At 44.7% G+C, this 12,421-nt stretch overlaps 1 protein-coding gene across 1 annotated transcript; it reads right to left on the bottom strand.

Annotated features, from left to right (window-relative positions):
• Nucleotides 1–5,194: 5,194 nt before the first annotated feature.
• On the bottom strand, nucleotides 5,195–6,033 carry LOC129842873 (uncharacterized; the record flags this gene model as incomplete). The annotated part of the gene is made up of 2 exons (XM_055911570.1): nucleotides 5,195–5,644; nucleotides 5,740–6,033. Coding segments are annotated over 2 exons (744 nt in total), but the record flags the coding sequence as incomplete, so codon positions are not given.
• Nucleotides 6,034–12,421: the final 6,388 nt, after the last annotated feature.

Below are 12,421 nucleotides of genomic sequence, written 5' to 3'. Positions count from 1 at the left end.
ACACTAATTTCACGGCTGTACCTGTTCCTTAGACACTTCAGTCAACAAGAGGTATGGCACCATCATTAAGTGTCTATATTGACAGTTAGGCCGGGATTCAATCCAATCGCGCTTGTAGACAACTCCTTTTTTTAAGGCAATGTTCCCACGTTCCCGGGTATTACATTCACGATCAACACTGCATATCTCAGCTCAATCGGTTATTACTTTTAAATGTCTCCTTAAATATTTGTTTCGCACGTTTGCTTGTTCAGAGTTGCATATTACTCTCAGAGTTGCATATATTTCTCTCAGTTGCATGTTCAGAGTTGCATATTACTCTCAGAGTTGCATATATTTCTCTCTGTTGCATGTTCAGAGTTACATATTACTTTGTTAGTGTCTTCTATTTAGTACACTTAACCCATCCTCCCCTTTTTCTTCTCTCCTTCTCTCTGCCTCCTCTTTCCTCTCTTTCTATCTTTCTGCTTCCTCTCTCCTCTCTCTCTCTGCCTCCTCTCTCCTCTCTCTCTCTGCCTCCTCTCTCCTCTCTCTCTGCCCCCCCTTTCCTCTCTCTCTCTGCCCCCCCTTTCCTCTCTCTCTCTGCCCCCCCTTTCCTCTCTCTCTCTGCCCCCCCTTTCCTCTCTCTCTCTGCCCCCCCTTTCCTCTCTCTCTCTGCCCCCCCTTTCCTCTCTCTCTCTGCCCCCCCTTTCCTCTCTCTCTCTGCCCCCCCTTTCCTCTCTCTCTCTCTCTCTCTCTCTGCCTCCTATTTCCTCTCTCTCTGCCTCTTATTTCCTCTCTCTCTGCCTCTTATTTCCTCTCTCTCTGCCTCTTATTTCCTCTCTCTCTGCCTCTTATTTCCTCTCTCTCTGCCTCCTCATTCATCTCTCTCTCTGCCTCCTCATTCATCTCTCTCTCTGCCTCCTCATTCATCTCTCTCTCTGCCTCCTCATTCATCTCTCTCTCTGCCTCCTCATTCATCTCTCTCTCTGCACCCTCTTTCCTCTCTCTTTGTCTCTCTGCCTCCTCTTTCCTCTTTGTCTCTCTGCCTCCTCTTTCCTCTTTTTCTCTCTCTCTGCCTCCTCTTTCCTGTCCCTCCTCTTTCCTGTCCCTCCTCTTTCCTCTCCCTCCTCTTTCCTCTCCCTCCTCTTTCCTCTCCCTCCTCTTTCCTCTCCCTCCTCTTTCCTCTTTCCTCTCCCTCTCCCTCCTCTTTCCTCTCCCTCTCCCTCCTCTTTCCTCTCCCTCTGCCTCCTCTTTCCTCTCCCTCTGCCTCCTCTTTCCTCTCCCTCTGCCTCCTCTTTCCTCTCCCTCTGCCTCCTCTTTCCTCTCCCTCTGCCTCCTCTTTCCTCTCCCTCTGCCTCCTCTTTCCTCTCCCTCTGCCTCCTCTTTTCTCTCCCTCTGCCTCCTCTTTCCTCTCCCTCTGCCTCCTCTTTCCTCTCCCTCTGCCTCCTCTTTCCTCTCCCTCTGCCTCCTCTTTCCTCTCCCTCTGCCTCCTCTTTCCTCTCCCTCTGCCTCCTCTTTCCTCTCCCTCTGCCTCCTCTTTTCTCTCCCTCTGCCTCCTCTTTCCTCTCCCTCTGCCTCCTCTTTCCTCTCCCTCTGCCTCCTCTTTCCTCTCCCTCTGCCTCCTCTTTCCTCTCCCTCTGCCTCCTCTTTCCTCTCCCTCTGCCTCCTCTTTCCTCTCCCTCTGCCTCCTCTTTCCTCTCCCTCTGCCTCCTCTTTCCTCTCCCTCTGCCTCCTCTTTCCTCTCCCTCTGCCTCTCCCTCTGCCTCCTCTTTCCTCTCCCTCTGCCTCCTCTTTCCTCTCCCTCTGCCTCTCCCTCTGCCTCCTCTTTCCTCTCCCTCTGCCTCTCCCTCTGCCTCCTCTTTCCTCTCCCTCTGCCTCCTCTTTCCTCTCCCTCTGCCTCCTCTTTCCTCTCCCTCTGCCTCCTCTTTCCTCTCCCTCTGCCTCCTCTTTCCTCTCCCTCTGCCTCTCCCTCTGCCTTCTCTTTCCTCTCCCTCTGCCTCCTCTTTCCTCTCCCTCTGCCTCCTCTTTCCTCTCCCTCTGCCTCCTCTTTCCTCTCCCTCTGCCTCCTCTTTCCTCTCCCTCTGCCTCCTCTTTCCTCTCCCTCTGCCTCCTCTTTCCTCTCCCTCTGCCTCCTCTTACCTCTCCCTTTGCCTCCTCTTTCCTCTCCCTCTGCCTCCTCTTTCCTCTCCCTCTGCCTCCTCTTTCCTCTCCCTCTGCCTCCTCTTTCCTCTCCCTCTGCCTCCTCTTTCCTCTCCCTCTGCCTCCTCTTTCCTCTCCCTCTGCCTCCTCTTTCCTCTCCCTCTGCCTCCTCATTCATCTCTCCCTCTGCCTCCTCATTCATCTCTCCCTCTGCCTCCTCATTCATCTCTCCCTCTGCCTCCTCATTCATCTCTCCCTCTGCCTCCTCATTCATCTCTCCCTCTGCCTCCTCATTCATCTCTCCCTCTGCCTCCTCATTCATCTCTCCCTCTGCCTCCTCATTCATCTCTCCCTCTGCCTCCTCATTCATCTCTCCCTCTGCCTCCTCATTCATCTCTCCCTCTGCCTCCTCATTCATCTCTCCCTCTGCCTCCTCATTCATCTCTCCCTCTGCCTCCTCATTCATCTCTCTCTCTGCCTCCTCATTCATCTCTCTCTCTGCCTCCTCATTCATCTCTCTCTCTGCCTCCTCATTCATCTCTCTCTCTGCCTCCTCATTCATCTCTCTCTCTGCCTCCTCATTCATCTCTCTCTCTGCCTCCTCATTCATCTCTCTCTCTGCCTCCTCATTCATCTCTCTCTCTGCCTCCTCATTCATCTCTCTCTCTGCCTCCTCATTCATCTCTCTCTCTGCCTCCTCCTTCATCTCTCTCTCTGCCTCCTCCTTCCTCTCTCTCTCCTCTTTTTATCTCTCTCCTCCTCTTTTTTCTCTCCCTCTGCCTCCTCTATCTCTGCCTCCTCTTTCCTCTTTTTCTCTCTCTCTGCCTCCTCTCTCTGCCTCCTCTTTCCTCTTTTCCTCTCTGTCTCCTCTTTCCTCTTCTTCTCTCTCGCTCTGCCTCCTCTTTCCTCTCTCTCTGCACCCTCTCTTTATCTGTCTGCCCCCTCTATTTCTCTGCCCCCTCTCTCTCTGCCTCATTTTCCCACTCTCTTTATATCTCTGCCTCCTCTATTGTCTCTCTCTCTGCCTCTATGGTCTTTCTCTATCTATCTGCGTCATCTGAGTCATATAATGTTCTGACTAAGGAATGGATAAGCAGCTGTTGTTCACAGGGTCATATTCTTACCAGAGCCTGGTACAGAAGCTCTGATTAGAAACAATGTCAAAAATGGACTGAAACTGAAAAGAAAATGTGTTTTATTGATACTGTGTTGTTGTTGTTCTGTAATCGGATTCTGAATTTATGTTCTTATGTTATAAACACACATTTTTAATGTTTGATTCTTTGTACTAACTATATGTTTTGTATTAGAAGTAGTGTATTCATCAGACCCTGTCAATCAATCAAACAGTGTGACATATGTTTATGCAGATGATTTTTAAAAGAGTGATCAAATGAAGATCCTACATCTGTATTTAGAGGGAGCATCCATCCTTATACAATGCCTCACAATCCCTTTATTACACTGTATTTATTACAGTAAATATCTGTAATAATTGTGTCTTTACTGTTATTTAATGTCCAAATATCATCCTCTTTTAATTTTGTAACTTTTATGGTGTCAAGAAGATCTTCCTTTGGTTTCATGACACATAATCTTTCTCTTTTTTTACTTCATTTTCTTCTCTCATTAAAATATGAGGTTTTGGATTCTGCTGACGTCAGTGTTTCAGTCTATGATCAAAACTGTCAGAGGAAGAGTGAGTAACGCTGCTGATTCAATGAGGCGAGAAAGACAACCTGCCAATCATGGGAGAGGCATGGTTTCCTGGGGCACCTGCCAATCACAGACTAGAAGAGGATGGTTAGCTGCCAATCAGATGGCTGGAGAGGTCACAGGCAGGAAGTCAAGGTTAGAGATAAACTCAGATCAGCTTGTAAGAAGGACACGAGGCAGGAGAGGGAGCGAGAGATAGAGAGAAACTGAGTGAGTGAAAAAACGTTCTGTTTGTGTGTGTGTTACAGAAAGGTCCAGTCAAGTGGAGAAAGGCAGTGTGAAAGTGAAAGCCTGGAGAGGTGTAGAGTGTGACAGAGAAGGGGAGAGAGACAGAGAGAGAGAGAGAGAGAGAGAGAGAGAGAGAGAGAGAGAGAGAGAGAGAGAGAGAGAGAGAGAGAGAGAGAGAGAGAGAGAGAGAAGAGAGAGAGAGAGAGAGAGAGAGAGAGAGAGAGAGACAGAGAGAGAGAGAGAGAGAGAGGGAGAAGGAGAGGGATGGAGAAAATGAAAGAGATAGAGGGAAAGAACGAGAGGGTGGAGCGAAGGAGGAGCGAGGAGAGTATGCAAGAAGGGAGGGATTCAGTGTGTGTGTAGGGCCTAGGCATAAGAGACATAAGCAACTGCTTAGGGCCCCATGGATGCTAGGGGGCCCCTGACCCCCCAAAAATAAATACATTCGGGGTCAACTTACTGTTGAGAGTAGCAACAGTAGAATTGCAATTTTGAAATGTGTTACTGACTACCAATAGTATCGCTACTGCTGACTACTATGGGCCCTGGACAAAAGTAATATGGTTTCATTTGGGACTAACACATACACATGTGGAGACAGTTAGGGGCAGCAGGTAACCTCGGGGTTACAGCGTTAGACCAGTAACTGAAAGGTTGCTCCACAGGCCTTGAGGAAGGCACTTAAACCTAGTTGCTCCAGGGGTGATGTACAATGATGACCCCCCTGCTGTGATCCAACTCCCTGCGAGTGTCTTGGGTGGAGTAAGTGATATGCAAAATATATATATATTTTCTATTACACACTTTTGTGTAACAGGACAAATATAAGCACCCACACAATTATTATTGTAAAGAATCATGTCCTGTCTTATTCAAAAGGTTGTGATGGTACAGGGCATTCCCACTGGGCACACACTGGTTGAATCAATGTTGTTTACATGTCATTTCAATGACATTACACTGAACTATCGTGGAATAGACGTTGAATTGACATCTGTGCCCAGTGGGTAATGTGTGGTCTTTGGGGGTTATAAGACTAATGTCACTCACCCAATGAGGCAAAGCTGTACTTGGGTCTTTTAGTCACACTATGTAATGACTATAGTCATTGGGGGTGAGGACTATATGATCACTTAGGTTCGGTGTTGTGGTCGGGGTCTGGGTGTGGGGGTCTGGGTGTTGTGATGGGGGTCTGGGGGTCTTGGTGTTGTGATGGGGGTCTGGGTGTGGGGGTCTGGGTGTTGTAGTGGTGGTCTGGGTGTGGGGGACGAGGTGTTGTGTGTGGAGGTATGTGTGTTGTGTTTGGGGTCTGGGTGTGGGGGTCTGGGTGTGGGGGTCTGGGTCTGGGTGTTGTGGTGGGGGTCTGGATGTTGTGGTGGGGGTCTGGATGTGGTGGTGGGGGTCTGGGTGTGGTGGTCTGGGTGTTGTGGTGGAGGTCTGGATGTTGTGTTGGGGGTTTGGGTGTGGGGGTCTGGGTGTTGTGGTGGGGGTCTGGGTGTTGTGGTGGGGGTCTGGGTGTGGGGGTCTGGGTGTAGAGGTCTGGGTGTTGTGCTGGGGGTCTGGGTGTTGTGGTGGGGGACTGGGTGTGGGGGTCTGGGTGTTATGTTAGGGGTCTGGGTGTTGGGGTGGGGGTCTGGGTGTTATGGTGGGGGTCTGGGTGTTGTGGTGGGGGACTGGGTGTGGGGGTCTGGGTGTGCGGGTCTGGGTGTTGTGGTGGGGGACTGGGTGTGGGGGACTGGGTGTGGGGGTCTGGTTGTGGTGGTCTGGGTGTTGTGGTGTGGGTCTGGGTGTTGTGGTGGGGGTCTGGGTGTTGGGGTCTGGGTGTTGTGGTGGAGGTCTGTGTTGTGGTGGGGGTCTGGGTGTTGTGGTGGGGGTCTGGGTGTTGTGGTGGGGGTCTGGGTGTTGTGGTGGGGGTCTGAGTGTGGGGGTGGGTGTCTGGGTGTGTGGGTCTGGGTGTTGTGGTGGGGTCTGGAGGGCAGGGAGATACTGGGGTGATCTATGGGGGGGGGGGGGGGGGGGGGGGGGGGATACGTTGCCAGATGCTGACTCAGGGATGATTAACTCTGGAGATTCCTTCAATCTCCACATAGTTCTTTAAATCTGCTTTCAGTTTCTTTGCACCCCATGTATGGGGTGATCTACAGAGTTCCTTGCAACTTGATGTTCTGGTGCCTCTAGGGCAGTTCAACCTGATGTTCTGGTGTATCTAGGGCAGTTCAACCTGATGTTCTGGTGTCTCTAGGGCAGTTCAACCTGATGTTCTGGTGTCTCTAGGGCAGTTCAACTGGATCTTCTGGTGTCTCTAGGGCAGTTCAACCTGATGTTCTGGTGTCTCTAGGGCAGTTCAACTGGATGTTCTGGTGTCTCTAGGGCAGTTCAACTGGATGTTCTGGTGTCTCTAGGGCAGTTCAACTCTATGTTCTGGTGTCTCTAGGGCAGTTCAACCTGATGTTCTGGTGTCTCTAGGGCAGTTCAACTCTATGTTCTGGTTTCTCTAGAACAGTTCAACTGGATGTTCTGGTGTCTCTAGGGCAGTTCAACTGGATGTTCTGGTGTCTCTAGGGCAGTTCAACCTGATGTACTGGTGTCTCTAGGGCAGTTCAACTTGATGTACAGGTGTCTCTAGGGCAGTTCAACCTGATGTTCTGGTGTCTCTAGGGCAGTTCAACTGGATGTTCTGGTGTCTCTAGGGCAGTTCAACTGGATGTTCTGGTGTCTCTAGGGCAGTTCAACTGGATGTTTTGGTGTGTCTAGGGCAGTTCAACTGGATGTACTGGTGTCTCTAGGGAAGTTCAACTTGATGTACTGGTGTCTCTAGGGCAGTTCAACCTGATGTTCTGGTGTCTCTAGGGCAGTTTTTTTTTGCAGAGGAATGTGATTGGTTTACTTGAATGGCTTGTAAATCTTGTTTTTATCATGTTGTGTTTGTACATTTTGTTTTTTGTGTAAATTGTGTATGTTGTAAATTGTGTACATTGTATAAATTGTGTATATTGTGTGTATTATGTATATTGTGTGAATTGTATAAATTGTGTATATTGTGTACATTTTATATATTGTGTAAATTGTTTAAATTCTGTTTAAATTGCGTAAATTGTGTACATTGTATAAATTGTGTATATTGTGTAAATTGTGTTAATGTAAATTGTGTATATTGTATAAATTGTGTGTTTTGTGTAAATTGTGTAAATGTTGTAAATTGTGTATATTGTATACATTGTGTGTTTTTTGTAAATTGTGTAAATGTTGTAAATTGTGTATATTGTATAAATTGTGTATATGTTGTAAATTGTGTATATTGTGTAAATTGTTTATATTTTATAAATTGTGTATATTGTGTCAATTGTGTAAATGTAAATTGTGTATATTGTATAAATTGTGTATATTGTGTAAATTGTGTATATTGTATAAATTGTGTGTTTTGTGTAAATTGTGTGTTTTTTGTAAATTGTGTAAATGTTGTAAATTGTGTATATTGTATAAATTGTGTAAATGTTGTAAATTGTGTATATTGTGTAAATTGTTTATATTGTATAAATTGTGTATATTGTGTCAATTGTGTAAATGTAAATTGTGCATATTGTATAAATTGTTTGTTTTGTGTAAATTGTGTATATTGTATAAATTGTGTATATTTTATAAATTGTGTACATGCAGGGCTCCCTTGCAAAATATGCCTTGGTCTCAATGGGACTCCCTGAGAAAATAAAGGTTAAATTAAAATCTCTCCTTTTCTCTTTGAATGACACTTGATATGTGATGGAGCGGGTGTTGGTGGGGTGTTAAAACAAAGCCCTCATCTCCCTCCCTCTCCCCCTTTATCTCTCTGCCCCCTTCTCTTTCACTCGTTCTCTCTCTCTGTCTCTCTCCTTCTTTCTCCCTCTCTCTCTTCCCTCTCTCCCAGGCCTCTCTCCCAATTTTCAGCAAAGTACAAGAATGGATTGCCCCTTTAATGGAGGCTAGTTTAGAATAAAGATGGTGTTCAGAATACAACACGGGTTCTTGAGTAGGGTTCGTGGAGGCAAAGTTTGAGCATGCTAGCTCGGTACCACAGCTAATTCTCAAAACAAGAGAAAACGTTTTGAAAGGGAGTAAAACAGGAAGGTACCCAAATGAAAAAACACTACAGTTTACTATAGAATAGTAATAGAATTCTGTAGAATACTATAATACAAACTTCAATATCCTTCTTTACTACAGTAAATACTACGGTATTATCCGACAAAAAAGCATTGTAATAGTCATTTCTACACTCCGGAGTGGCGCTGTAGTCTAAGGCACTGCATCTCAGTGCAAGAGTTGTCACTGCAGTCCCTGGTTCAAATCCAGGCTGCGTCACATCCTGCCGTGATTCGAAATCCCATAGGGCGGTGTACAATTGCCCGGGGTAGCCTGTCATTGTACAGGAGAAGTTGTTCTTAACTTTCTTGCCCCCCCCAAAATGTCCAGCGAAAACAGGACACTTCTTTAAACCTCTTGTTAATAGGGGGCGCTGTTTTCACTTTGGGGAAAAATCGTGCCCAAATTAAACGGCCTCGTACTCTGTTCTAGATCATACGATATGCATATTATTATTACTATTGGATAGAAAACACTCTGAAGTTTCTAAAACGGTTTGAATTATATCTGTGAGTAAAACAGAACTCATTTGGCAGCAAACTTCCAAACAGGAAGTGAAAATTCTGAAAATGGGTCTCTGTGTAAGGCCTTGCCTATTCAATTGCCTTGTATTTATGGATCTGTATGCACTTCATACGCCTTCCACTAGATGTCAACAGGCAGTAGAATGTTGAATGGGGTGTCTAGCTTGATGTGAGACCGAATGAGAGCTTTTGGAGTGACATATTGGCAGTATTTTGCTGCGCACCTGGGAGCACCATATTATTTTCTGCAATGCGTTAGGTAGATACAACGAAATGCTCCGTCTTGGACGTTATTGGATACATATGAGAAAAACATCGTAAAGATGGATTTTCAACTGAGTTTGACCAGTTTATTCAACTTTTATTATGACTTTTGGAATTTTTCGTTCCATGCGCCAAACGTTCATGGACATGTGCGCTCCACCATGCTAGCCAAAGTTGCTAAAGAAATGGACATTCTAAAACAAAACAATGATTTATTGTGGAACTAGGACTCCTTGCACTGCATTCTGATGGAAGATCATCAAAGGTAAGAGAATATTTATGTTGTTATTTCGTATTTTTGTGGAATATGTTGGCTCCAACATGGCGGAGAATGGCTGGGCGCTGTCTCAGATTATTGCATGCTGTGCTTTGTACTAAAGTTATTTTTTGAATCTAACACAGCGGTTGCATTAAGAACAAGTGTATGTTTCATTTGCTGTACAACATGTATTTTTCAGCAAAGTTTATGATGAGTTTTTTGGTTAGATTACGTCGCTGTGTAAAATTTCTCCGGACAATTTGGTGTTATTTGTGACGATGGCTGCGTTGTAAAACTCAAATTTGTAGCTAGAAATATGCACATTTTCGAACAAAACATAAATGTATTGTATAACATGATGTTATAAGACTGTCATCTGATGAAGTTGTTCAAAGGTTAGTGATTCATTTTATCTCTATTTGTGGGTTTTGGGAAAGCTATGTTTGCGGTGAAAACATGGCGTTGTGTGTTTGGCTATTGTGGTGAGCTAACATAAATATATATTGTGTTTTCGCTGTAAAACATTTTAAAAATCGGAAATGTTGGCTGGATTCACAAGATGTTTATCTTTCATTTGCTGTATTGGACTTGTGATTTCATGAAATTATATTATATGATATCCCTGTGGCGCTAGGCTAGGCTAGGCTATGCTAGTCAGCTTTTCTGATGAGGATGATCCTGGATCCGGGAGGGTGATTAAGTAGAGGCGACAGTAAACACCACAGTATTTAATTACAGTAGCATATGGGTCTTTCTCTAATAGGGTTCGGCATGCATGCATCCAATCTATTTCGTCACAAAATGACCACATTATTCTCACATATTTTAGAATGTAATACTATTTGAATATCAATGCATTGGCAAGGCCTAAAAAATGCATTATTCTTAAAGTGGTACTGTGCTATTTTTATTTAAAAAATTGCATGCTCAGTCGCTCCATTATTTATACAAAGACACATATAGCCTGACCATTCCCCACCACCATATTGCAATTTCTGCCACCCATAAGTGAAGCATACATGTCAAGACCATATTGTGTTCCCTACAGGTTATAGAAAAGAGCAGAAGCGCAGAACTATCCCTTCAGATGAATTACGTGTATAAACCGTGGATGATTGACATGGAGCGCTGTATTGAAGCCACTGTGCTGCCATCTTGGTACGCCTCAATTGTAAAAATATATTCTGGAAGCTATAGAGATCCATTTATTAATGTCTACATTCGTTTTTGACAAGTTTATTCTATTACAGAAACCATAATGCATACTTTTAAATTAGCCTATATTATGTGAGCTAAACATAAAATGAAAAAAATACCTAAAAACATTTTCATTAAAGTATCCTTTTTAGTGAGTACTACCGTTACTGTTCCCACTACACAAAAAGAACAATAAAAACTTAAATACATTCATTCCTATGGAGGACTGCCCCTTCTGGGGAGTGACAATATGGCCGACTTGTGGTTTCAAAGCCTCTCAATGGCTAACACATAGAATCAGCAATTCAGGGTTTATATACATCATTCGTTCAGACCCCCAGTCCAACCTACCAACAGGTTATGGAACGTTTACTCTTTTAGTATTTCTAAGCAAAAAGCACCACAGTAAATGCTACAGTATAGTACAGTCCACAAAAAAAACCTACATCTGCAAAAACAAAGAGGGGAAGAGAAAGAGAGAGAGAGAGGGGGAGGTGAGAAACAAGAGAAAATGGGTGTCACGTTTGATTTGTTTGAAGGACGATGTAATTTCAGCCACCAGAGAGAGAGAGAGAGAGAGAGAGAGATGTAAAATTACATTTGTAATGTCTTTATTATTTTGGAACTTTTGTGTGTGCAATGTTTACTGTTCAATTTTTATTGTTTATTTCACCTTTGTTAAATATCTAGTTGCCTTGCAATGTTAACATAGTTCACCCTGATTTTACCAGGTAAGTTGACTGAGAACAGATTCTCATCTACAGCAACGACCTGGGGGAATAGTTACAGGGGAGAGGAGAGGGAATGAATGAGCCAATTGTAAGCTGGGGATGATTATGGGGACCGTGAGGTATGAGGACCAGATTGGGAAGTTAGCCACCGGGGTTAACACCCCTACTCTTACGATAAGTGCCAAGGGATCGTTAGTGACCCCAGAGAGTCAGGACACCCGTTTAACGTCCCATCCGAAAGATGGCACCCTACACAGGGCAGTGTCCCCAATCACCACCCTGGGGCATTGGGATATGTTTTAGACGAGAGGAAAGAGTGCCTCCTGCTGGCCCTCCAACACCACTTCCAGCAGCATCTGGTCTCCCATCCAGGGACTGACCAGGACCAACCCTGCTTAGCTTCAGAAGCAAGCCAGTAGTGGTATACAGGGTGGTATGCTGCTGGCTCAGTATATATATACAGTATATAAAGTATCATGTGGTGTAAATACTGTATATACAACATAATATATTATATTTACAGTATGTTTTAATATCATATAGTGTATAACCACTATTAATAATATCATACACTATATATATACAGTATATATATTAAAAACTTCTTATGGCTGCAGGGGGCGTTACTGAGTAGCCAGCTAAATCGTGCCCATTTCAAACGGCCTCGTACTCAATTCTTGCTCGTACAATATGCATATTATTATTATTATTGGATAGAAAACACTCTCTAGTTTCTATAGCCGTTGGAATTTTGTCTCTGAGTGAAGCACTTTTCCTGACAGGGAGTCAGATTTCAGAAATCTTGGCCCCTGATCTGGGGTCAGTTTAAAAGTCCCTGTAAATGCTATGAGGATACAAACAATGCTTACGTCTTCCCCTGGATGTCAGTATGTGGTGACGCTTTGAATGGAGTCGATTGCGCAATCAGGGCCTGTATAAAACAGCACAAAGTGGAAGTAGCTTCCCTTTGCTGCCTGCGCCTGACGCATGAAGGACGTCGGACTCGCCTCCTTCCAACCTGTTGTTTAGCCAGTAATATTTCTCCGGTCATGTTTTTACTCGTTATAGGTGTTAAAAACATCATAAGGTAGTTAATTTAAACCGTTTTATAGCAATTTATATCCGTTTAGTGCGATTTTGAGGCATTTCTTTCTGAGACACTTTGAACCGCTGGGCACGTTTCCAGTTCATGCCGAACGTTCGTGGTCATTTCCACATGGCAAGAGAGAACGTGTTCTCAGTCAACTTACCTGGTAAAATAA

This window comes from Salvelinus fontinalis, unplaced genomic scaffold (assembly GCF_029448725.1).
Source record: "Salvelinus fontinalis isolate EN_2023a unplaced genomic scaffold, ASM2944872v1 scaffold_0073, whole genome shotgun sequence".
NCBI classification, from domain to species: Eukaryota; Metazoa; Chordata; class Actinopteri; order Salmoniformes; family Salmonidae; genus Salvelinus; species Salvelinus fontinalis.
Note: the sequence above shows the minus strand (reverse complement) of the source record. Positions and strands in the feature narration are given on the sequence as shown.